General features: G+C 41.7%; 1 protein-coding gene across 5 annotated transcripts; it reads left to right on the top strand.

Moving 5' to 3' along the window:
* The first annotated feature begins 3,689 nt into the window (after nt 1-3,689).
* nacc1b (nucleus accumbens associated 1, BEN and BTB (POZ) domain containing b) lies at nt 3,690-22,269 on the top strand. 5 transcript variants are annotated; one of them, XM_042436674.1, is made up of 8 exons: nt 3,690-4,044; nt 11,435-11,585; nt 12,626-12,868; nt 15,574-15,786; nt 17,949-18,432; nt 19,726-20,023; nt 21,669-21,766; nt 21,871-22,269. In XM_042436674.1, the coding sequence occupies exons 1-8, from the start codon at nt 3,947-3,949 to the stop codon at nt 22,203-22,205; spliced, it is 1,920 nt and encodes a 639-aa protein (XP_042292608.1). In that variant the 5' UTR covers nt 3,690-3,946; the 3' UTR covers nt 22,206-22,269. The 5 variants fall into 5 exon arrangements, with proteins under 5 accessions (XP_042292608.1, XP_042292599.1, XP_042292627.1 ...); XM_042436665.1 differs by having other exon boundaries at nt 17,946-18,432; XM_042436693.1 differs by lacking the exon at nt 3,690-4,044 and adding an exon at nt 4,253-4,395 and having other exon boundaries at nt 17,946-18,432.
* Nucleotides 22,270-26,660: the final 4,391 nt, after the last annotated feature.

Below are 26,660 nucleotides of genomic sequence, written 5' to 3'. Positions count from 1 at the left end.
AGCCTTAGAGAAATTAAGGTCAACGCAGGTCAGCGTTGAGCGGCTCAGGCAATGTAGCGGCAAAGTGAATTTAGGTCGCTGTGTCATGAGTGTGGTGCTGTTTGAGGACAATACATAAAACAGAGTGTTGTTTAAAGGTCACGGTTTTATCTTCTTTTCATCCCTTTTCTTGCACTGAATTAGTCTTTCTTTTAAAGAACACATATAAAGTGGTACATGTGCCAACCAGACACAAAACACACACTTTAGAGAGAAAAAATAAATAAAAAATAATGTAAAATAAACAAGAGGAGCATCCATCTCTTAAATAAAGAGCAAAATCCATATTTATATATACATATATACATAAACACACATACACACCTACATATACACACACATGTGCATATTCATATGCGTACATATTCATATCAGCCCATAATAATTCTGCCCTTTGAAGGAAAAAAAGAAAATTATTTTAAAGTAAGTATATTACTGTTATACAAAATCACGCCTTTTAGTTGACACATGGATTAACCATATTGACAAACTGGCATCAGACGTCAATTTGAGTTCTTATTCTAAAGAGTTTTAATCTACATTTTTTGTTATTTTCTTAGTTTTGTCATCAAGCAGGAGCTACATTTTATTCACTATTGCATTACAACAGAGAAGAAGGCTGATTACTACAGCAGGAAACTGCCCAGTAACCCCGAACTACAGGAGGACTAAATTGTGTCTTAAATGGTTTGTTAATGAAAAATTAGTTTCATCATTAAGCACATTATCAACCAACACCGTGGGTCCTGCTTCATTACCTGACCTCGAGGGCCTGTCTTGAAGAGGGTCACTGTGTCAAAATCAAGCTTTTAAGTCCTTCATATTTCCATATCTGTGCTTATGCGTATGTTGCATATTCCTAAAATTGTGTTTAATCAAATGGCCACACTGCAAAACTGGGATCAGATAATATTCCAACATAGATAAATTGTGCACATTGCAGAGAGCAGAAGTTTTCAAAGTCTGAGACTGTGGGCGTCCTCTCAGACAAAGCTTGGAAAAAGGCGCCCATCAGCCCCCTTTGTGTAGCTTAGTGTTAGATACCTATGAGATCATTATTATGTTATTTGATCCCATAGACACTCAACAACTTTTCCAAGATAGCCATATTGCTGTTTGACATAACTTCAGACTACACCAAAGTAATAAAAAGACATAAAAAGTCTGTCCTGAGACATTTATTAGTTTCGGACTCTGGGAAAGTGGGAAAAACGGTAAAATTCCCCAAAACTACTGTATCTCTGAACTATCTCTTTAACCAAATCACACACTATTATACATGATCTCCTTTTGACAGTTAATGTGATAACTAACGTAATATCTTTTCACTCCCTGAGCCTCCCCTGAAACTGTTTGGAGACGCCCTGGGGAGGCATGCCTCCCACTTTGAAAACCTTTGGCATAGATTATGCAATGGTTCAGGGTCAATATAGATGCCCAGCAGCTTTTTGATATACGAAACATATGATCATCTCAAAAGATTTACTGGATTAAACCAACCGGTTTGTAAAAATAGTTCAAATTAGTTTCACTTAGTTTCAATTGCAAACAACATCCAATTTCATCATCAGTTACATTCGACAATGTCCTCTGCATCTATTGCAAATTTGGGAGTTTTACACAGGGGAGTTCACTTCCACAATTAAAAACTTACACATGGTGTGTCATTTGTAAGCCAATGCTGGTATGTTCAACATGTTTCAGTTGGACTACTTTAAAGCCAACAAAACATATAAATAAACAAAGGCTTTCGAATGTATCCTTCAGATCCCTGCAGAGTGAAGAAGGCTTCAAAACAGCATCTATACCTTATAAAATTTACAGAAACAAACAGTTAACTGAATAAATACAACATCCTAATAGTGCTAATTTAAAAAAAAAAGATTAAGTGACTCTTGTCAAAAGGATGCTGAGTATATTTTTACAACGTTGCCATTAATATTTAAGATCTAATAATATTTAAGATGTAAGATCTAGGCCTATATAATCTACCATCGTACTGTTTTATGTACTGTTTTACACTCAGACGTTAGTGATGGTGTGGGGGAGGAAAATCTGTCTCTACTGTACAGTATGCACACAAGCCTGAACATCTGGATGGGGGCGCTGTGACAATGAATGCCCAGAGAGCGTGGCGCTATACATCTGACACAGGAGAATTATAGAGTTAATAGTATTTGGCATGACAGGGAGAGAGAGCGCGGGGAGCGCAGTGCCGTGCCTGAATGCAGTCTCATCCTGTTTAGTATTCACTGTGCGCAGCGGCTCGAGGCCCCGGAGGGCTCACCTGCCCGGAGTCTAGACGCACACTATCACAATCAGGCGGAATCGAACCGGCGGCCCCGGGCTTCACGGTCTGCGCGGTGTCGGGCAGGAGGGAGTCGGTTCCCACCAACCAAGGGAGAAGACACCCCGGTGAGTGTGTGAGGGGAGTGGGTTGAGTGGGTGGACTGGTGGGTGGGGCTCAGACAGTCGGGTCGGCTGGGGACGCTGCCTGTCTACCTGCCTGCAGCGCCGCGTGGGCTCAAACGTGTAATCCGTTACTCTTTCAAATGTAATCTCATTACTTCTATATTACTCGTTACATAACATAGTATATCCCCACAAAAACAGCATTTCTAAGCTTATTCTAAGCTAGGTTTAAAATTCATATAAAATAAAATATAGGCTAAATGAAAACTACTAATGAAAAAAAAAGAAAACTGCAAAAATATATATATTTTTACAACACCAAAAGCAGGTATTTTACCACTGTTTTGACTAGATAAAAATCGCAATCCACGTGTATATAAACTCACATTCCCTGCCATTACTCATCCAAATTATTGTGTCTGTGCCAAGTTATTTTTAGTAATGCTGAGGAAAACAAACCGACTGTGAAGGTGGAGAGCTTACTATAGCCTCATTTACCTTCAACCTGATCATTAAAGGCTTTGGTGACGTGGATTTTATGAAGTGTGTTTTAATAAACGCTCAGGTAAACTCACCTTTTGTTTCGGCTTAAGTTAGACTGACTAGACTAGACTAGACTAGACTAGACTGGACTGACTTCTTTTTTTTTATCAAGTTTTGTCAAGTAGGTATGTTGAGTAGGTATGCCTTTATATTTTTCAATATAGGATAATAATTTTGGATTAGGCTATATATATATATATATATATACGTATGTATAAAGAGAGAGAGGAATGTTACAGCTGTGTAGGAAACAAGGAAACAGATAAGATTATGAGTAATAAACATAGCAAAATAATAATAATCTATATACATTATATACATTATAAACATGATAATACTTAAGCTATATACATGACCTGACTTGTGGATTGTAAAAATAAAAAAGTTGTGCAAAATATGTGAAGTAATGGTTCTGGTAGATGTAGTTATATAGCCTATGTGTATATGTTATATAGGTGAAGTAATGAATGAGTAATATAAGGTGTTAATTCGTCACAGTGGCAAAAGTAATGAGACAATGCAGACTGCCTACCTGTCTGTCTGTCTGCCCACCTGTCTGTCTGTCTGTCTAGCTATATATCTGTCTGTCTTTCTACCTGTCTGTCTGTTTACTTGTCTGTCTGTCTACCTGTCTGTCTGTCTGTCTACCTGTCTGTCTGTCTGTTTACTTGTCTGTCTGTCTACCTGTCTGTCTGTCTGCCGATCGGTAGCTCTGCGATCTGTCTGCAACCCCTGGGAGAGTTAAAAAAAAAAAATCCCCGCTCTGCTCCTCTGCGTCCCCCTCCTCGATAGCTCTGCGCTCCTCTCCTCGCTCGTATGTGTGTATGTGTGTGTGTGTGTGTGTATGTGTGTGAGTGCGTGCCCACGCGCGCGCACTTGTAAGTATGTATGTGTATGCATGATTGTGTGCGTGCTCCGGCTGCTGGTTCACAGCATTTTACAGTCACAATGAATGGCTGCCTGTAGCGAGGCGGAGGGAGACACTAGACCGCTTCTTCTGTGCTGCTGCTCCTCCATTGAAACACTTTCCAGCGGAACACAGCCGAGGGGGTGAGTTGAACACGGCGGGTCAACGAGGACAACGGTTCGGACTCGGCCGGCGAGACGGGTCGGTTTAGTTGTCCCGAGCTCCGAACTGTGTGTGTGTTTGTGGTCGGGTGGCTTCTTCAATTCGGCTGAGTGAATTTGGTTGGAAGGGTGGTTTATGGTCTGCGGCGGTGTGTTGAAGTGGGGGGTTAAGCTATTGTTTTTTTTAATTGTTTTTTTTTTAAAGGGGGGGGGGGGGGGGGGTGGTAAAGTTGTGCTAGCTACTATGGGGGATGGGCTCATGTGGACAGACAAACTTTAACCACTTCACCGGCTTCACTGATCGCCACGGGCTGCCCCCCCCCCTGTCCATCGGTGAGTGACTTGATGAGTCCTCCGCTCCTCTTTCTCCCGCATTCCTCAACTTTCTTAAAAACTACTTGCTGTTTGGGGAAGGGGTGCTGCCTTTTTTTTCCTCCTCTCCTCCTCTCCTGTTAACATGCTGCATTTGAAACGCGTTGGTTCGCCTAATATCACAGTCCTGTCGGTAAACGGGTTAAGATTTTTCAGCCAACCCCCTACTTTCCTTTCCTTTTCCCCTCCTCTCCTCTCCCCTCTCGCCATGCCGGATCCATCCGTCTGTCTCGCCCACAGTTGCAGCGCATTGTGTCCCGGGATGACCTGTTGATGTCGGCTAAAGATGGAGTGCCAGGATCGCCCTCCGCTATAGACCCCCCTCACCTCTCCGGTAAAAAAAAAAATACGTTAACACAAAAAGATCGGAGTTAGTGAAGTGCACGTAGCCTAGCTGTGTGGCGTCCTGAGTTCCCCTTCGGTGTGGGGATTGATTAAATAATTTATCCGCTGTGATATATCATAAGCGACATTTTGGAGGGGAACAACGCGTGTCTGTCCCATATCGGTAGCTGCCATTCGGCCGGAGGAGGAGGAGGGAACTCGGTGTTAACGGACATCACACCGCGTTGGCACGGAAAGAGGGGAGACTGCTGAAAATTTAATCCCCTCGACTATTTTTGTGGCAAATTTTGTGCGCCCCGTTCCTCGGATGATAAACGTATATGTTGAGGTGGGGGCTGATATACAAAATAAAGGAGAGGAGCTCTCTTTTTTGTGTCCCTTTTCCGCTGCTGCTGCTGCTGCCCCCCTCCCTCCCTCCGCACACACCGGCCCGGGCCAGCCGAGGACTCCCAAATCCTACCGGGCATCGAGGCTGGCACACGGCGGGGCACCGAGAGCTCCCTGCCCGCTCTGACTGCCTTGCTGCCCCGCTAGTGGCGGGTTGTATTCTCTCCCGAGGCGTCCACCGGCGAGACATCGGCTCTGCTAGACTTTCATGTGAGATTAATTGATGTATAATTGATGTGTATAAATAATATTTCGGTTTTGAAGTTTCAGTTCTAGTCGTGCTCAAGGGAGGCTACACTATAGCCACATTTTTGGTGCCTGTCTACCCGCGAGTATCGGTAAATACACCGTTTTCAGCCTTAAATGCCTTTAAACTAATGGCCACCCAAGGCTTGAATTGTGTAAATGTGATTTATGGGCATCTTTACGATTTGTACGCATAGGTGAAGTGTTTTACTAATGTCAACGTTAGCCTTAGCTTTAGCTTGCTACTTGCTAACAGGCCACCTTTAACCTCCACAAAACCAGGAAACTGAATATGATTAAGTGGTGATTGACGTGGATATCACGGTGTTGACTCAAATACTTGTGTTTGATTTTATGCCAGCAAGTTGACTGCAGTGATCAAGTTACTTTTTTTTAGGTATGTGGATGTTAGCTGGAGCATGTGGTTTAGTCTGTATAAAAGTAAAACAGAGTTTGTGGCACTGGAGATGAATTTAAAAGTTGTTGTGCATACTTTGACACGCACACACATGCACACACACACACGGAGAGAGAGAGAGAGACACACACGCGCACACACACCGTTAAGCATGAAGTCAGAGCTTATAATGGGGCACATGGGGACTGCAGGGCAAGGGTCAAGTGGTGTGAATTAACTCCCCTTTTATGTTTCCTGGAAGTTGTTGTGACCTTTCTGACCTGTGAAGAGGAAAAGGTGGCTAGGAGGATGTCCTTGGATGACATCTCAATACTCCCCAGTGTGTTGAAATCAAATCAAGCACGCAGTTCACACTCGTGGAAGGGGAAAAAAAAAAGTTAGCTTCTGGTTTCAATATGACAGTTTTATCACGAAATCTTAGTGTTTTGCTGAGTAATATAAGCAAAACATCACAGTTTTATGTGTTGCTACATTTCCGTGTGATTGCTGCGTTTAGGCATTTTTCTTCACATGAGTGCTTTGTCTTAGCAACTGCCTGCTTATTATTCATATGATTGCACATATTTACACCTGGAAACAACCACAGGCATCCACTATTGGTTGCTGAGAGGCTCCGCTGGGACACTTGTCTGTTCAGTTTCTCACTCAAGGCCACAGAAAGGGCAAATATTAGGGAGCAGCCCGCTTAGTTCATACATTTTCAGTTTCTCAAGCCAGTCCAGGGGTCAAAACCAGTATATTTCAATCTCAAATCCTGCTGCTCGATCGGTAATTAATAGGCGCTGTAACCCATTTTTATGACACGGATACCCACATTACCATTAAGACCATTATATACTAATTAAAATAGGACTAATGAATGTAAACAATTCCTGGATGAGGCCCAAAATGGAAGGAGAAAATATCACTCTCGGCCACTTCGGTTGAATTATAATTACATGAATGTAATGCATATTGATTTCTTTGCATCGACACAAACTGTCACGGCGCAGTAATGTGTCGAGGTACAACGGCCAGCAAATACTGACTTCTTACTAATTTGAACTGTTTCATTTTATTGCAATAAGTAGGGAAGAAAAAAAAAAAAACTAGCAACTGTAATTTATCCACTCGGGAGCTAATAGTGTTTTGATATGATGGGAATGCTATTCGGATCAAATTGTACAAAGTGCTCCCAATCCAATAAACAGCCTGTTATCTTAATTGTTTTTGTCCAGAATATGGCTGCCCAATTAATTAGGCATAATAATATTGTAATAGCAGTTTACCCAATCAATACACATAGAATATTAGCATTTTGGCAATCTTTAATTATCTTATTCCGACTGATGTGCCAGACGGAGATGTAAGGTTGTTATTTTAACCTTTACGGTGTAATTTTTAAAAACTAAAACACTTTCGATGTAATGTGCAGTACTGGAGCTGTAAATAGACAGGTTTTTACTCCTCTTAGCCCAATGACTTACTCTGCCTGTATCTATCAAAATTAATTAGTAGCTATAAACTTAAAAATGAATCATGATGAAATGCTGATGGTCTTGTATTCTCAGTGCTGCCCTTATGTAGGTGTAAGAGCGGGAGCCCACGTTTTTTTTTTTATTTATCCAAGGAGGCTTTGCTGAGCACGCAAGCTACAACACCCTGCTTCACCCTCAGACCCGGTAGCTTCCCTGTACAACCGCTATCTTATACTGTCGGCCAAGGAGCCCTCTTCAACTGTTTTTAAAATTTAAGGGTAGTTAGTGCATCCCAGGTGTTACTACAGTTGTAATTTACTTGTTTTGTCAACCTCACTTCCCCCCCTCCCGAGAGTTTCCCCCAGAAGGACATTCAACACCCACTAGAACATGAGTGGGGGTTTTTTTTGTTGTATACTGAATGTGAGGTTGTAAAGTAAGGTTTTACAACCAGAGACATTGTCAAGAGGTGCCATGCCTAGTTGTTCAGTTAAAGTTAAAGCTGTTTCCACCGACTACAGATCCACAAAAGGTTCAAGGTATCGCTGCACTGCACAACGCTCAGCTGATTCAGGATACACATTGCTGCCTCTTCAATGGAATAAAATGGCAGCTTTTACCTTAACTTAATTATAGCTGCACCGTATGGTCAAGTTGTCTACATCTAGCCAGTTATTCAAAGGAGAAAAAAAGGAAAAAACACCCCTAAACCCCAGACAAAATAAGTTTTTATGAAGTTCATGTGAAGTTTAGTTTGTCCCCTTTTTATCTTTTATTTGGAATGTCTAACTCGGAGTTGCACTGATAAGTCAATGGAAAGAAAAATAACCATAAATTATTTTGATAATTGATTAAGTGTCTGTCATTTTTAAAGCAAAAATGTCAACCATTCCCCCAGTTCCAGCCAGTCATTTGCAAGTATTTGTTGTTTTTTTCAGTCTTATGTGATAGTTAAATCAGTATCTTCTGGTTTTGGATTGTCGGTCTAACAATCCCAGTAACCTGAAGATGTCACCTTGGATTTTAGGAAACAGTGACGGACGTTTTTCACTTGTTATTTTTAGAACAAACGATTAATCGAGATTGAAAATAATCACCGGTTGCAGCTCTAATCCAATTCTCTTGCAAAGCAGTGCTTTTCAGTGCTAATACCACAGTTGCCCAGGGGTCCAGCCTGCCATGTGCTACCTCCGTCAGTCTCTTGTGAGTGAGGAGCTTCACAGAGGGAATCTTATCACGTGTTAGGTTCGCACTATCTCCCTCTCCGTGCAGGCCAACAAGTACACCGACTTGGATCTGTATATCCCTTTAAGCTGGTGGTATCGCTACCTAGAATCCAATCCTGGGTGTCTGCGCTGGTGGGATTGAGTTCAGCCCCCTCTGTGCAACCTGTGTATGACTTTTTAATGTTTTTCCCGGGAAATGCCTCACTCAAGAACATCTGTGTGGTGATTGCTGAACTGGGAGTGTGTGTGATCGGTGCAGGGATTCAAACTAGTAATTTTCTCGGTGTTGTAAATGCAAGGTATTTCTCTCCTGGGTCCATATTTAGTGAGGTCAGTTTCAGAAGGTGTTATAGTTGAAGAATGATTGGATAGGGTTTCTGTAATTGTGCTGTAATCAAAGTTTTTTTTTTTGGAATAGTGGATTGTGTTTACATTTTTCAGTTGTGGAGGGAGTCCTCCCATTCAAACTATTTCAAGCTGAACCTGATGGTTGGTTGGGTCTACCCTCCTATTGAGAAGGGGGGGTGACTGACTGTGTGGCCCAGAGTGGGAAGTTGTCCAAGACCCCAAAGAGATAGTGGAAAGAGCCAGTCAGTTATGTTTAACAAGGTCAAAATTTGGTAATTGTAGAAACTGCAACTGTACAGATTGACAAATCTTATTCTGAAGGATGGATTTAGTCTCAGATGGCTGCAAGACTTGATCAGTCTTCCTGTTGCCAAACGCTGAACAGCTGAACACCCAAATATAGTTCTGGGGCGATACATCAATGTTTATTATTTAACATATTGCATTGCAAGTATGTAGTTCTTTGTCTGAATTGTGAAATAATACGATTTTATTGTGTGCCTCGGCTACATAAATTAATTAATTTACAGAATCTGATTTCTCCCAGAATGACTTGAGTGCAGCTGAAAGTTGCTGTTGCTGTTGAGTCATGCAGTCCAGAGGTGATGGATTTATGGTGTGGTGCCTTTTTTTTTTCCTGTTGTTTTTCTAAATTCTCCAGCGACCCAAACTTAAAATGAAGTGGGAGACATGTATTATTCAAGTGCGAATGCAGTTTTTTTGCCAAAAATTAAACATAGAATTAAACACTCTACAGGTTTTGTAGCTTAATATAGAGTTTTTATGTTTGTATTGTGGTTCATAGCGCTGAAATCAGTAGACAATTGATTTAATTGAGCAATAGTTAAGTAATTGGCTACAATTTTAATAAGATATGTACTTTTTCTGCTTTTTGTTCATGTGGAATATAGCTCTTGGGACTTAAAACAGCAATTTTACCCATTTTACAGACTAAAGTATTGTTTGAAAACAATTGTTAGATTAATCAATAAAGAGTTGCACCAGTGAAGGAACTTATACAACCATTATGACAGTGAAAGTGTTTTTTACTGTAGACTAGAGCTTTAAGAATGAACAGGGAGAATTTCTTGAACAGTATCACTTTTTAAAAGGAATTGCGGGGAAGTTATTTAACTGAGACAGTCTGTAGTTAACATAAGTTTTTGTTAATGATCCCATAGAAACCCAGTCAACAGGACAGTTGCAACCCTTGAACAACAATGAACTTGACAGTTTTACATATCTCATCTACCTAAACACATACTGGGGGAACATCCTTATCACCATGTTTGTTTTTTATCTTTTTTACCTTTCCATGTCACCCAGCTGTAGCCAAGTAAATGGCAAGAATTTGATCCTTTAGTTTGACTTGAGCGATGAGTGTTTGGAAATCAAATTGAAGTTCCTGTTGACACACTTTCTTTCCTTGACCTCTAACCCTCTACTAGCGCATGAGCGTACATTCTCCCCAGCGTTCGGGAAGACTCGTGGACGTGAGGGGATGTAGCTTCTGTTTAGGTCACTAGGTCCTGTCTGCACTTCTTCCTCCCAGTGGAGGAACAAGTCACAATCACTATTTTATTGTTTCCTATTAGTGGCTTGTTTTTGGGTTGTAGCCAGAGTTGAACATCAGCTGCTCACTACCAGCTACAGGCCAAATGCTGCTGAACTGTTAATGTGTCCACTAAGCGTTTCCACCATCCTTCACTTAGAGGTCATGATCTTTGTATAAAATGTATTTTCTTTTCCAGAGTAGTGACTCACCTTTTTGAGTTCTTATCTGTTTACTTCTGCTCCGTCACACCCCGCGCTACAGTCGAAAATGTCCTACTTTATAATACCAGTTCTATGCATCTATTTTGCATTTGATTCATAAACAAAAATAAAGGCTGTTCATTCTTAAGCAGAAAAATTAAGCAGGGATGAATAACTTGTTTTTTTTTTTTTGTTTTTTTTCGCCGCAAGTTTGACAGTTCCTCCTCTTTGATCACAGGCTCCTTTGTCGGATGGTGACGAAGAAGAGTGAAATAGATGAGTTATGCAAGCGACTGTGTTTTGACTGAGAAGGAGCAATGAGAAAATAACAAAGTAGGCCAAAAACCACCAAACAGTTTATTAAGTCTGAATTAGATGTAATGAAACAAGGTAAAAAAAAAAATAAAAAAAAATAGAAAGATTGTTTATATAACTGTCGTGGGTGGCCTGAAATTCTCTTTCATTTTCAGAGTTTTGAATTAAAGTTGTTTACCAAATACTTTAATTTATTAATCATCATACACTTACCCTGTTCCTTTATTTTAAATCTCTCTCCTGCTCTTTCATTTCTGTCTTTCCCACGACATCTTCCAGTCCATCTCTGTTATCCTTATTTCATCACTCCTTTATTTACTTTGTTTCCTCTTCTCTTGTCCTGCTCATCTTCCCCCCCTCTCTCTTCATACAAACTTCCCCAACATCCCTTCAGAGTGTGTATTTCTTTACCCCAAATATCTTTTTAATGATCCCTCCCTCTATCCTCCATCCGTTTATCCACTGCTCTAACCTCCACCTTTCTTCTCTCCTGCTTCCTGTAGACCCTGTGGTGCTGGGCAGAGCGTTATGGCTCAGACGCTGCAGATGGCGATCCCTAACTTTGGCAACAACGTCCTGGAGTGTCTGAACGAACAGCGGCTGCAGGGCCTCTACTGTGATGTCTCCGTGGTCGTCAAGGGACACGCCTTCAAGGTCCCACTTTTCTTTTACTGTTACTTATCTGAGGAGTAATGAATTGCTAATACAAAGATGGTTCACAGAGTGACAACAGTCCTCTGGTATTGGTTATTAAGTTTTTGGGATAATTAAAGAACTAAACCATTTTTCCCCCATTTTTGGATTGTTGGCTACAAATAATTCCCGTGTCCCTGGTAATCTATGTTCTGGATAATTATGTAAAACTACAGTACCAGACAAATGTTTGGATACACCTTCCCATTTCCTTGAATGAGAAAGTGGGTCCAAACTTTTGACTGGTACTGTACATCATTTGATTTGAATTTTTCTCCAAACAAAAGAAATAAATGTCCAAAATAGCCTCAGAACTGTATGATTATTTTTGTGTTCATATCTTTTTCTGACATGCACTCTGTGTTGAAACACCGTGCCTGTGAAGAGTTTGGGTATTTATTTTCTCGAGGGTTCATCGGGCCTACAGTAAGGTGTAATTAGTCCCACAGCGAAGGTATTGACAAGATTTTTGGTCAGAATCGATCGGTAAGACAGGAAAATATGGTCCGGGGTCTAAAACTGCCTGAGTCCCGCTTTAAATAATTTCAAATAGATTTTCTGAGCTCCCTCTGGCCACCTCGCTCTCGAGGGGCATAAATCCTCGGCTTTGCCACCGTTCGATACAAATTCACTTTGTAAATAGAGATAAAAATTTGCCGTCGTTTTCAGAAGTTACTGCAATACAATGGGAAATTATGCTTTTACTGTTAGGTATGATTTTTGATGTGGTCAATACTTTTCAAAATACATTTTCTGCTTCTGTTGCAATTCAAAATATACTCCAGTAAAGTAAAGCTAACTGTTTGTCAGGTGGCTGCTCCCTGCATGTCGTTCAGGTTTAGTACCTCATCATACTTTATTGAGCACACTAAAGAAGTGCAGACTATGTAACTAATAGTAATACTTGATGATTTATTCCTACATATTTCTGCTTGATTTAATGCTATAAAATGGACACTTACTGTACATTTACTGTGTATTTCCTGCTGTTTACTCCTCAGGCCCACCGTGCGGTGCTGGCAGCCAGCAGCTCATACTTTCGGGATCTGTTCAACGCCGGGGGGAAGAGCTCGGTCGTGGAGCTTCCCCCGGCCGTACAGCCACAGAGCTTCCAGCAGATCCTGGCCTTCTGCTACACAGGACGCCTCAGCATGAACGTCGGAGACCAGTTCCTGCTCATGTACACCGCCGGCTTCCTCCAGATCCAACAGATCATGGAGAAAGGCACAGAGTTTTTCCTCAAGGTAACCCGCTAACGAAGCATTAACAAGCAACAACGATTTAAGACTTTCTTAAAGTTGACTGCAGATGTGGAACTATTTGCAAAGAAGTAATACGTGCTGAGGAATTTTAGAAATGGTTTCTACAGATTAAAACATTTATATTTTTTTTATGTGCTGTCACCCGTTATGTGTGTGACATTATGCATGGCGTTATGTTGTTGTGGGGGTGTTTACAGACACGTTCTTTTGACTCAAGAATAATTGAAACGTCGTACTGACACTACAGGTTCTGTCTATAGTAGCAGATGATCTGATTAGATTTGGAGTGCCTTGCTGCATAAATCTGCATAATAATGAGAGAATCTGATTTCCTTTGAAGTATCCTATAACACTTTGAGACACAGAGTTTATACGACACCAGCTATGTGTTATGTGGAGTATGTTAAGAAAAAAATGTACTATTTGCGAGTTAAGGATGTGTTAAGTAGGTGGTGGGGTCATCAAATGCTTGTAATCATATCCTGTGTAGAGTTTGTCTGCTCCAGCAGCCACTTCAACAGGATCATTGGGAATTTAAGTCTGATACTCAAAATAAAAGAAGTACTACTTGCCCTCTATATTATTGTGCAAAAATAACATTTTTAATACTTGTGCCGACACGATAGATAACCAAACTTTGGTTCAGATACTGAAACCAGAACTTTTTTGATACCTTATTTAAGAAATATAGACCTGCAACTCCTTATTTTCAGTCTCATATATCATGTTACAATGTCGGATTTTCGTGTAAAACGTGGCCAACGTGTCAAACGATGAGGTAAACATATGTAGAGGTAAAATCCCATCAGCTCGTGATGCATTTCTTTATATGGTCATCTGCTCTGCTAACATTATGGCATTTTTTTTCATTGTTTTGGGAGTGGTCACTCCGAGCCATGACTTCAGTTGAGCTGGCACACTGTGAGTGTTTTTCAGTTACACAGCATGGTAAAAAGTAAGTATAAGTTGTTTACCTGTTGGAGGTGTGCTTGTCGTCTGCAGCTCTTCATCAAACATCTCACTGTGGCTGTTTCTGCTTGTACTATTCTTTCCTGCATTATTTCTGACTGATCTGCTGAAGAAAGAGCTCCAAATATCTCTCTATGTTGTTGTTTGGACGGGTTTTTAGCGCCACTAATGAAGCTCTGCTAGTTTGTTGAGGAATATAGGGCTGTAGATTTTTTCTTACTGCTTTGAAAAAGCAACATATTCTGCAGTTTGGCGGCCTCGGGCCTTACCTGACAATGAAGCAATCCTGTTTGACTGGAGAGCAGTTAGCCCGGCTAGCTGAATAGTGGATTTGGGGATGCTGTTGTGTAGCCACGTCTCGGTGAAGATGAGGGAACAGCAGTCATTTCTCTCCAGGAGGTCAGAAGCAGTCTTGGGTAGTCTAGGTTATTGTCAATGGAGCGGACATTGGTGAGGAAGATTGACAGGAGAGTTGGTCAACTAGGGTTAGCCTTTAGCCTAGCTTGGATGCTGGCTTGCTTGCCACACTTCCACTTCCTCGCGCACCGCTTTCGGCGTCCCCCGAGGCAGTCATTCTTGTGGGGTGATGCCAAGGTCTTGCGGCCTGGTGCCTGGAGTAACCAAGGCAACGCAGATTCTCTAGCACCACATAGCCTCCTATGTCTCTACTGTATTACCGTATGTCATGCAGTATATGCGCAAGCACATTTGACTACAGTAAATGACAATTGTGGTTCACTTTTTTTTTTTTTTTTTTTCTTAATGAGGTGATGACGGTTATGAGCTCAACCCCGCAGTAATGGTAATGAGGTTATCATCACCGCCCTAGAGGAACACATTTAATTTCCTATAAATTCTTCACAATAAAAGTTTCCGGTTATTTAGTAATTTAAAAGCTTTTACAGTAAAGCAGGAAATGTTGGCTTTGCATCAGCGGTAACTTAACACGACTGATACGGCTGCCCTCAGGAGGTTTCAGGAAAGCTGGCCAATCAGGACAGAGTGGGGGGGGGCCTTAAAGAGCGAGGAGCTAAGGCTGCCTTTTAAGACACAGAGGCTGAACTGAGGGGCTGCATTAAGAGCCAGTATAAGATAAATAAAGAGTTTTTTGAGCTGTGAATCATGCAAAACTAATCTAGTGGAGTCCAAAAATAAAAAAAAAAATATATAGAGCTGGAAATGACCATAATAGGTCCCCTTTAATCTTTTAGTCTATAACATCTGCATCACAAGTTCTCAAAGACCAATGCGATGCATTTGAATTACTAAAACTAAAAGATATTCAATTTAGAATCATATAAAACCGAGAAAAGCAGCAACTCCTGACATGTAACAAGCTGGAAACAAAGAATATTTGGTAATTTTGCTTTGAAAAAATAACTTAGATTTGTTTTGTTGCACATTGCTTTTCTGACAATTGACTTATTGATTCATGGACTAATCGTTGCAGCTCTAATACAAAAACATGTTTTCTACAAAACACTTTTTTCAAAGTTCAAATGTAAATCAGGAGCTATAAACAACATTATGAATTTGACCAAACTCTCAGTTTTTGACCCCTTTTTCAGTCAGTTCAATAACCCAGATACTTCAGAAAGTTATTGGGACATTTTGAAAGAGACCTTGTTGTTTATATTTTCATTGGTGACAACATAAATGAAATGAAACCAATACGATTCATCCTTATTTATATCTTTACACCTTCACCACCACTCCAGGTCTCATCTCCAAGCTGTGACTCCCAGGGTCTCCACACCGAGGAGACCGAGCCTCAGAGCCCCGTCACTCAAACGGCGGGAGGGGGCGGAGCCGGTGTCGTTCCCACAGCTTCAGGAAGGCCCGCCTCCTGTCTGACGCCTCTTCCCCTGGTGTCCAAGGTAAAGACGGAACAGACGGCCACCACGCCTCAACCGACCCCACAGCCGCAACAGGTAGGATCCCGCTGATTACTGTCACTTTGGTGAAGTAATTGATTGCAGCTAAGCCTTTTCTATCAGGAATTAATTAGTCTGAGGGCATTAAAATCATTAGGTTTTAATGTCATTTAAAACAAGACATCATGAGTAGGTGTTTCTTTGAGTTTGAGATTTGAGAAAGGCCATGATATATTTTCAAGGAAAGCCTGCTTCAAGAGGGCTTGTGGTACACATATTCATCTTATTTGTTGCTGTGGCAGCTGAAAAGTAACCTGACACGCCAGATGGTTTGTTACACAGAACCATCTGAGAAGTCATTCTTTGGCAGCTGTTTGGAAAAGGGCAGGGACTTTCAAAAAAAAAAAAAAATACTTGGCAGGTGATTGGATGAACCATCTGTCTATCACCGTCTAACCTCGTGAGGCAGCTTGGATTCGTGAGATCACACGAGAATCCGCGTTGGATGACGCTGATTGGTCCGAACCACTTGAGGCTCGGACACAAGCGCATAACATCGCGTGATCTCCAGATGTTGTGATCTTGCGAATCAAGCTGAAAAGATTACTAAAAAACACAAATCATAACCTGAAGGTTACATCTGAAATACAACATGTACAGTGTTTTTTTGTGTTGTTTTGTTTTGAAAAGCAGTTTGTGGTTCAGTGAAAGTTCAAAGGTCAAGTTGAAGGTTAAATCATGTGCAGTCAGAAATGTTTTTGTAAGTGGAGGTGTTGAGGAGGCGTAATATTCTATGGAAAGAATGAGGTTTGTATATTACAGTCTATATTAATGAGTTGTGTAAACAGTTTGTCGTATTTCTTTTACTGTCAAGTAACAGCAGCTTTATTCAAACACTAGAATGGCTTTTCCTTTCTTTAGTTTGCTATTGAAAAGATGTGAAACTATAAATACTCAGAAATGGTGTTGTAGACCATATTTTCATGAAAATGTCTCATGCTTTCAGCGCTGCTTTGTACGTAGCATCCATTATTTTGAAAGATCCAGTAAACGGGCTAGAGCATATTGTCAGCTTTAATTTAAAACTTAGCACAGCTGCAGTTAGTCGCAATAGTTAAGTTTGTCACACATAGCAGATCTAATATATTGGAACGATAGGATGTTTCCAGTCACGTGAAACGTTAAAAGGAAAGATAAACTGGAGAAACCAGTTTTTTTTGTTTTTTTTTCGTCATTTTCATTTCAGAGGAAAACGTCTGTTGGCAGCTCAAAAATAGTTTCCATGTGATGTCAGGTGCTAATCTGCATATCAGTATATTCGCTGCAGTCCTCACTTTTAGCAGAGGGAGAGGCTCCGCTGTGAGAGCAGTGTGATCATCATCACATACTTTTGGTTTGGACTAGAAAGTAGCAAAAACAAGCTTCAAATATACAGATTTGTCAGTAGATGGCTTAGGAAGAAACTGTATCAACATTCTCCATTTTTGGAAACCAGATTTTTCATTTGTGTGTTTTTCTTTTTTTTTGTGAGATTGAATCTGAAATGTCATTAAAACAAGTGCTGAAGTCAGCAGGTGAGCAGGAGTGATGTGCAGAGTCTCCAGTCGGCGTTAGAGGAACACTGACCGTTGCTTTATTTTTGATTTGATAGCAGTTAGTCTTGTGTCACTGAGTCACTTAAATGTTCCTGCCTCAAAAAGTTATTAAAAGTTGTGTGGATTTATTTGCTAAAAACTAAACCAGCATTTGAATTGCAATACTTTCTTCGGTATCAACTGAAATCTATCATTCATATTCATAATCTTATTTACTTATTCTTTGATCAGATGATCAGTTCCGGATTAAGTCTTTTGTTTGCCTTAAGTTGCTGTATGACTCTTTAGCAACATTTAGAATTTGATAACTTTCTTTTGTTGAATGAAAAAAGGTTTTGTAAATAAGTTTATGTCCCTCAGAGTAAAGTATTGAAAAAAAGATCATTCAGCATTGGTAATGAAACTAAAAATGCCACGGCCTTATTAGCAAGTGTTACTTCCTCATCCTGTGTGAGAAACTAAATAAGCCATATTAATTAGTCAAATCGTGGCTGCTGTTGTTACTGTTTGTGGTTAAAATTGTTGCTTCCTGTTTGTTTTATTGTTAGTTGTTTGTTAATTCTCAGTGTTTTTTAAAAGAGCTGAAGCTAAAGAACCAGTGTTTCTCTCTGTCCTCCTCAGCAGGAAGGGTCTCCCTACTCAGTGGTCTGCACCCCCGTGGCCAAACGGCTGTGGGAGGGGAGCAACCGTGATGGGGGAGGGGGGTCTGGAGGGGGCGGGGGAGGCGGGATGAGGAAGGCCGCACGCTACTCTTCCTCCTCTTCTTCGTCCTTATCCTCCAACACTGTTGCCCAGGATGCCTCTGGGCGCGGACCTGTGGCCAATGCCGCCATGATGGGCGGCGGCGGCGGTACTGGTGGCGGCGGTGGCGGCGCCACTTCGGCAGGAGGAGTCGGACTCAACAGTAACCAGAACAACAATAACAACAACGGCGGGACGCCTGAGGGCACTAGCCCAGGCACACTCAGCATGTACACCAGCGACTCGCCCATCAGTTACCACGACGATGAGGAAGAGGACGACATAGCGGATGAGAGCGCCGAAGAGCAGTACAGACAAATCTGCAACATGTACACCATGTACAGCATGCTGAACGCCGGCGCTGCAGGTGAGCACTGTCGACTGATGAATAATCAGACTGAAGAGCTCGTTTCAAAGTTTGTGTTTGATGTAGAAATAAAGTTTGTGTCTTCTGATCTCTGCTGCACTTAGAATCTGCTGTAATGTGTTTACAAGTACCGGTCTTGCAAAGTTTGTTTATCCAAATCAGCGTCTCTCCTAGGTTGACTGCTTTGGAAAGGGGGGGGTGGGTTACAATTACAATTACACAACACACCGTACAATTACAGGGGACACACTGCAAACTTCTCGGAAGTGGGGAACGAAATGTTCAAAACACTGAAACCGCTGAATGTTATGAAACAAGGATCTTGAGTTAAGCTTATAAATTGTTTATAGTTTATTTAATCAGAAGTCTCAGGACGACCAGATGGTTGTGTGGAATTAAATATTCAAAACACTGATAATTACACCGATTCACAACAAAGAGTTGTAAGTACTGCCTCCACTGACCTAGAGTTGACTCCTGACAGAACCTGACATCCAACTTTGCCTATTTCTTTTAATTCTCACTGACGGAAGTAAGATAAAAGCAGTACCCACTAAAGGAGAATGAGATACAAAGAAGAAAGACTCGCCAATTGCAAAGTGGAGGGTGGATGCCTTCCCATCCCATCAACACACACACACATCTTGCTTAACCCTAACCCTAACCACAACCCTAACCCTAACCCTACCCCAACCCTAATCCTAACCATAACCCTCTAACACTAACCCTACCCCAACCCTAACCATAACCCTAACCTCCTAACCCTAACCCTGGCCCTAACCCTAACCATAACCCTAACCATAACCCCCTGGCCCTGACCCTAACCCTACCCTAACCATAACCCCCTAACCCTGACCCTAACCCTACCCCAACCCTAACCCTAACCATAACCATAACCCCCTAACCATAATCCTAACCCTGGCCCTAACCCTAACCCTACCCTAACCATAACCCTAACCCCCTAACCCTAACCCCCTAACCATAACCCTAACCCCCTAACCATAACCTTGTCAAAAACTTTAAATGAAGAGAATTCTTATAATATTTCTTATAAAGGAAACATTCGTGTACAGGTCTCTTTTTTTCTGTTCCAACATGTTTTCCAACATTTTTGTATCAACGTATAGATTTAGAACAGGGATTAAACTTGAGTGACGTGCTTCAGCCAATCATACACCAGTATTTCACCCAGCTGTATCTGTATAATTGTATTAACTGTATATATAGCAGCAGGACAAGGAGAATAAGTTAATATTAGCCCATAACCACATTGGCTATTTCCTCCGTCCTCAGTGGTGGGGGAGCGGGTGGAGGCTCTGCCAGACTTGGCTCCAGACTCAGGCGGCGGACGGGGGGGCCGGGGTGGACGCTCCCGGCAGGACCTGGCGTCGCTGCCCGCTGAGCTCATCAGCCAGATCGGAAACCGCTGCCACCCGAAGCTCTACGAAGAGGGCGACCCGGCCGAGAAACTGGAGCTGGTGAGCGGTACCTCCGTGTTCATCTCCCGCGCCCAGCTCATGAACTGCCACGTAAGCGCCGGCACCCGCCACAAAGTGCTGCTCAGACGCCTGCTGGCCGCATTCTTTGACAGGTCAGTGTCCGACACGGTTTACCTACCAAACATTTGACTTGTCAAATGTACTGTGTGGGAGAAAAACAACATATTCTGTGACCCATAGTTGGTTGTATGTCCAGGTGATAATACGAAAAACAAGCTTAAAGTTTACAGCATCGGGCTGATTGTGCAGGGATGGAGAGAAACGATGAGGATTGTGGTTTTTTAGTGATGATGGATACAGACCCTTCTGTTGGAAGCCATCTAGTTATCAGTGACGATCGTTGTCTGTCGCTGGCAGCAAAGAGAAACAGATGTATGAAGGTTGACACTATGGACAAAAATAAAGATGAAGTTGGGGAAAAAAAGAAAGTAGACGGTGAGACGTCGTCTGTCTATAAATTTGTGCTGTAAGTGTAAATTATTAGCTGTAAATTAGGATGTGGGAGCTTAAGAGTTTGTGTGTCCTGTTAGTGTGATATTGGGGTATTTTTTTTTTATTTAATTTCCTGTCTATTTGTGATTATTCAGGAGTTTTCCAACAATGTGAGCTGAAGTTGTATATCACACATTCTTAAGGCTGTATTCTGTGTGTATGTATGTGTGGCTTAAAACTGGATAAAAAGTCAATTTACGACCTTCTGGCAGACAACCACGACGCTGACGCATGCACAAAGGGGACATGATGCCGTTGACAGGCGACCAAATGAAACGGATTGTTACCTTGATTATAATTATGGGTTTTTCTAGGCTTGAACATTGTTGGAAACATTTGGGATAATGTACATACACAATTAAACAAAATGTATAACATAGGTCTAGTTGTTTTTAGACAACAAAGTTACATGTCATACCTTTCAGTGGCATGACTGATGGAAGCGATATAGAGTATACGGCCAAGACGAACAAGATCTAAACAACGCTCCACTTCAATAAATCATGTCGATACAATCAGCAAACAGCTCACAATAACAAAAAAGCCACGTGTCTGTTTTGTTTGCCGGAAAGAAGCAGAAAACCATTCGGACCCAAGTTGGCAAACCCTGCAAATTTGTGCCGTCGATACCTGCCGTGCGTACTCCTCGTGTGACACATACACACACACAAGCAGTGAGTGACAGTTTAGCTTTCATGATCCTCCGCTCAATTGGATGTAAGACACCTTACATCAACAGGGCAAGAAGCAACTCGCTATGAAAAAAAAAAAAAAAGAAAAAACAGTAAGGAAGTAGTCGTCCGGAAATGTTTTAATGTCCGGACATCTGGCCAACAGCTGGCGCTCATAGAAAGCTTTGATTATCTAAAGGTAAACCGGCATTAAATGTCAGATTGAGAGTGTTAATTCACTTTGACAGAACTATTAAAAACGAAAATTGAGACTTAATCTTGCATAATGACCTCATAATTTAAAATTCTCAGTAGCGCTAGTTTCTCTTCCTCATTTTCTGTTTCTTCACAAGCTACTTTTGTCATTGAATCAGCTGTTTATGAGCCCTACTCAAATCAGAAAACTTGGATTTTGATGAAAACCGCTCACCCACGTTGAGTTTCTACACGTTTCTCAGTGCGTGCTACAGCTTGTCTTTTCATATCTCTGCACTCAGTGTAGATGTATAAGGCTGTGCTGTTATTACAAGATGCTGATGGTGGATGTGTCTTTTTTTTTTTTTTTTTTCCCCAGGAGCACTCTGGCTAACAGCTGTGGAACTGGCATCCGCTCTTCAACCAACGACCCCAGTCGTAAACCCCTGGACAACAGAGTGCTGCACGCTGTCAAATGTGAGTCATACAGTTCTTGATACTTTTTAAATACTGAGAGTGTGTGATTACATACATGATATATCTCACATTTCCCTTGTTCTCCCTCCTCTCTCTTCCTCCAGTCTACTGCCAGAACTTTGCACCGAGCTTCAAAGAGAGCGAGATGAACGCCATCGCGGCTGACATGTGCACCAACGCCCGCCGCGTCGTCCGCAAGAGCTGGATCCCCAAGCTTAAACTGCTCATGGCCGACAGCGACGCCTACTCCGCCTTCCTCGCCGACAGCGTGAAGATGGAGGCCGACGCCCTTGGGGCGGAGCAAGGCTTCGACCCCGCCTCCCTGGAAGCCGTGGCCGCGGCGGCGGCGGCTGCCACCAACCATAATGAAGCGGGAGGCGGAGCTACGCCGGCGGACACCCTCCAAGGGGCGGGAGGAGACGGCAGCACTTTGTTTTGAGTGAGTTGAACGGACCGATAGATGAATGGACAGATGGACTTTGCGGCTGGAGGGAGGGATGGCGTTTCTCTGGGGGGAGGGTGGGGGGGGGGGGGGCGATGAGTAGAGAAGGGTTGACAGTTGTCATTGCTCCCCGTCATGTGTTCGGGGATCTGTTTCTTCCTTTTAACACCTCCTTTTGATCAGTTTGTTCTGCTTTTCGTCCCTTCATTTGTCCACATTTTCTGTCTCTCTCCACGGCCCAGAATGCCTCATTTTCGGGTCGTTCCTCCTTCCTCTTGTAGTGGAGAGAGATAGAACGGACACAACAGAAAGGTGGCAGAGGGAGGAGGTTGACAATTAATCCCCCCACCCACCCCCCCCTCCCCCTCACCTTCTCATCCCTCTGCTCCTACCTTTCAAGAGAGTGTTTCAGCCTTTATTTTTCTATGTTTTAAAAGTGTGAACTGTCACTAAAACCCTTTTTTTCTTACCATAATCAATCACAGACATTCCCTGGGGGAGGGGGAGGGGGGGTGGGAGGGGTTAAACCTGTTTTGGAGAAAGTGATATTTCCTTCCTCCAAACTCCGGTAACACTGTTGTTTTTGATATTGAATGTATGTGTGGCGAAGCATCCGGACCGCAGCGTTTGTCGTAAGTCAAGTAGAGAGAGGTTGAGTGAGATTGTACAAAGCCCTTTTTTTTTTAAAAAAAAAAGAGTTCGGTTTTGTTTCCGCTTTATTTCTCTTAAGCTTCTCTGAGAGCGCGGGGTTGATGAGGTCAGGGGTTGAAATGAATATTAATATGTATATGGGCATGGTTTATGATCTCTCCGACCCCACCGACCCTGCTCTTTAAAGCCTCGCCGGCACGCTGGGAAAGTGACCCGCTAGCTGTCAGAGAAACGCTGACTGACGTCGTCATCGTCGGAGGAGGAGGAGGAGGAGGGAGGGGAAAAAGGAAATTTTTATTTTTTTGATCGGCTGGAAGAGTGTTGGGACTAACATTTTATTAACTAAAAAACCTTTCCCATGATCCTCCCCTACTGTTTTGATCCTAAAATGAAAACCCCATTTCATTTGTTTACTTTTTCTGTGTTTAAATTCTTAATTTTTTCCTTTTGTGCGTCTTTTTTTTTTTGCCAAGGCTCCTGATGGAGAGAAAACTTGTTACCGGTGATTGTCAAAGACTTTGCGCGTGGTAAATGCACTGTGTTATTTCCTGCGGTATGAGTACAATCGAATTACGTTTTTGTACGTATCTGAAAGAGAAGAGAGGTGGTTTTTATTTAAAAAAATGCAAAAAAAAAAGAGAGAAAAAACAGCTGAAATTCATTTTATAATAGTTTATCACCCTTTTTTTTTTTAAAAAAACCAGAAGGAAAGTCAAGAAATATCCAAAAGCGAGTTTCTGCTTGTGAGCTTCGGAGTTGTGTGTGTGTGTGTGTGAGTAGGTGTCTTTTTGTGTGTGTCTGTTAATGTGTGTGTGTGTGTTTGAGGATACAGCAGTGATGTTCTTGTATTTTCAGCGCACGTCTAAATCGTTTTTTTCCATAAGAATATTCACCGTCATGCCTGTTAGCAGCACAAGTTTTTTTTCCTCACGCGCTGCTGGCTGGATGCGTGCTCGCCTGGCATGGACAAAGGTGCTAATTCAGGCATTTGTGCAAGGCAAGGAATACAGCTCTGTGTGTGTGTGTGTGTGTGTGTGTGTTTGAGCTGCCATACAGTTTATGTGTGTGCTGCAGCAGAGAGAGAGAGAGAGAGAGACAGAGAGAGCAAGGCCAGACAGCATGTTTTCACACACGCTTGGTCGATTCATTCACCCATCACTGCGGTGAGCACACATACACGCTAATACGCATTTGGGCGCTGTCAGCTGCATCAGCTACAGTACACCAGAGCAATGTGGGGAATTAAAGGGGAATTACACCAAAAGCAGACCTGGAAAAAAAGGCTGTTGTTGTTCGTCACACGTAAGCATTCACAGGTTAGAAGTGATGGGAAAAGGCAAAGTTTCCCCGCAACCCGGATGAAAGTTTTGTCGTTTCGTTCGCCGGCGAAGTTCCTCGGACGTGTGAGGTTTTTAAAAAGAAAAGCAGGTAAATAATTGAAAATCACAGCAGAACGTTGGCATAGAAACAACCCTGAAAGTCACATTTGACTTTGATAATTGAACGGTAGAACTGCTTTCAGAAAGAAAAAGAAAAAAAGAACAAGAATGCAGGAAAAAAAAGAAAAATGTGACCTCCAGGTTCCACAATGCAGCTGAATACAGTCATCAGCTAAAACCTGGAGAGGAGCTTTTGTTCTTCTTCAGCGTGAGGTTCACCACCAGGGCTCAACTTTTTTTTTTTTTTCTCCTATCGTTTTACAAATGTATTCAGTAGCATGACATAAAAACACACTGCTAGTACAAAATACCAGTAGCAACCACTGGTATTTCATCCCCTTTGCCACTGTGATTTGAGAAATACAGTTTATTATTCACCCAAATTTACCAGATATTAGCTTTTTTTTTTTTCTAGTCCTCAGACCTGAAGAGTTGAAAAGATTTTTTTAATCAGATGATCAGTCCCCAGACAATCAATAAAGGGTTGATCTCCTTTTATGGAAGCAAAGTAAGTAACTATTTAGTCTGTGTGTTCAATAGATTTGCCCACTCAGTGTGTACTCTACAAATCAACAGAGTCAAACTGAGAACAGTTCATGTGTTAGACCCCGACAGAATCAGGAAGAATCTGTTTTTCTTTTTTAAAGATGATGTCATGACAGAACTGGACTGTTTTTTTTATAAACAGGCACCAAAAGTCTGTTTATTTCCCCACACCAAAGTGAGATAACTCACTGTGTTTGTGCACTACTCCTGTTAAAGTGTAGACAAGTCGAGACTCAAGTGTGTATTTGACGCAAGAGCAAAAAGGACTTGGGCAATACGGAGTCAAGACGAAGTAGCTGAATGAATCAGACAAAGAGGTTAAAGACGTTTACATGACTAACCTCGATTACTGCACCCACGGGTTACATTAGAATGATTTTTTTTTATGAAAAACTAGCTACAGCTGGTAATCTGGCCTGACCTGACATACCACAGGTTATTAAGAAATGTAATTGTGCACCGACAGGCCTGTGGGAGTTAAGGAAGGGCAGTTTAAGGACAACACACCATGAAAAGTGCATCTAATGGATGAATCTGTATGTCGGTGAAAGAAAATATTCAGTCGCACAAGTTGGAAAAGTGCTGAATTTTCTCTGTACGGCATCATTTTGGCAAAAATGAACAAACAGGTCAAATAACAGACTCGTATCCAATATGGTGATATTTGTTGTGCGTAGATTGACCTTTATGGATTTGGCAAAACTTGTGAAAAACGGCGGTGACATCGAGTGTGTTTGGATTGTGTATATATATACTGCAGTAATGTATGGAGGATACGGGGCAGCAGTACACCCTCCAGTGTCGAGTCTGTCATCCTGGTTGAATATCAAAGTGTTTTAATTTGAAAGATATCTGCTGTTACAAGATGAGCTGCTTACCTCCACGTTCAATATGTGTCATTTCCTGTGCATTAAATTAGCATATCTGCCGGGACTCTCACACATAGTTACTGTTGCTATGAAAACCCCGGTGCGAAAAAACATATCGTATCAAATATTTAGCTTTTTTTTTTTTTTTTTTAAAGCATGATAATCATGAAGACTAACACTTTAAAACCCAGAGAAAAACACTTGACGTATTACAGATTTTTTTCTAAATACTAGACATTTTTTTGACACAACTGACATTTATTTGTTGTTTTTTTATATGAATATTTGGCCTATAATGATGTTTTTTTCAAGCACCTTTTATAGCCAGCGTGGCACCAGAAGTGTGCATTGAACTGTTTAATGTCACTGTCACAGGTTTAGATGTTTTGACTACCACACATACACACACACACACCCTTAAGGTGAAAGGTCCATCATTAAATCGTCTCTCGAGTGAAAAACACGGAAACGGCGCCGCACGAAGCGTCCAAACACCCCCAGAGAAGAAGAACCAAATACCGCCTTTCTGAGGCGTCGTCAAACCTGTTCTTGAACCAGTGTTATAAAAAAAAAAAAATGCTTTTTGAGGCCTGACTTTTGAGGAAAGATGTTTACTATTTGTTCTTTTTTTATATATTAACATGTATATCAAGTTTTTTTATTATTATTTCTTTTTTTAAAGACGCTATTAGTCAAAGAAGCTTTCGGTCCTGAGAAAAGCACCTAAAAGGTCCTTAAAGTCAGCAGGAAGAGGATGTGAGGAAGGTGGGAGGCAATTGGGGCATTTTTTTTTTTTTTTAAATTTTTTTTTTGGCTAACTGCTAACTGGCCCCACCTTCTGTTCTGTGGCACATGGTACGATCCATAACCAAGTTCAATAAGTGAGGACGGAGGCGAGAAGAAAGGTGGGAGATAAAGAAAGAAAGAAAAAGTGAAAGCAGTTGTGG

This window comes from Thunnus maccoyii, chromosome 2, assembly GCF_910596095.1.
Source record: "Thunnus maccoyii chromosome 2, fThuMac1.1, whole genome shotgun sequence".
Classification (NCBI taxonomy): Eukaryota; Metazoa; Chordata; class Actinopteri; order Scombriformes; family Scombridae; genus Thunnus; species Thunnus maccoyii.
This window is presented reverse-complemented; position numbering and strand designations above follow the sequence as displayed.

Bases quoted from the DNA above. Each gene is read 5' to 3' on its own strand.
- nacc1b (XM_042436665.1), top strand. From the start codon at position 3,947: ATGGCTGCCTGTAGCGAGGCGGAGGGAGACACTAGACCGCTTCTTCTG. The intron at 18,433-19,725 runs GTGAGCACTGTC...CTCCGTCCTCAG, and splicing joins GCTGAACGCCGGCGCTGCAG to TGGTGGGGGAGCGGGTGGAG. The intron at 20,024-21,668 runs GTCAGTGTCCGA...TTTTTTCCCCAG, and splicing joins CTGGCCGCATTCTTTGACAG to GAGCACTCTGGCTAACAGCT.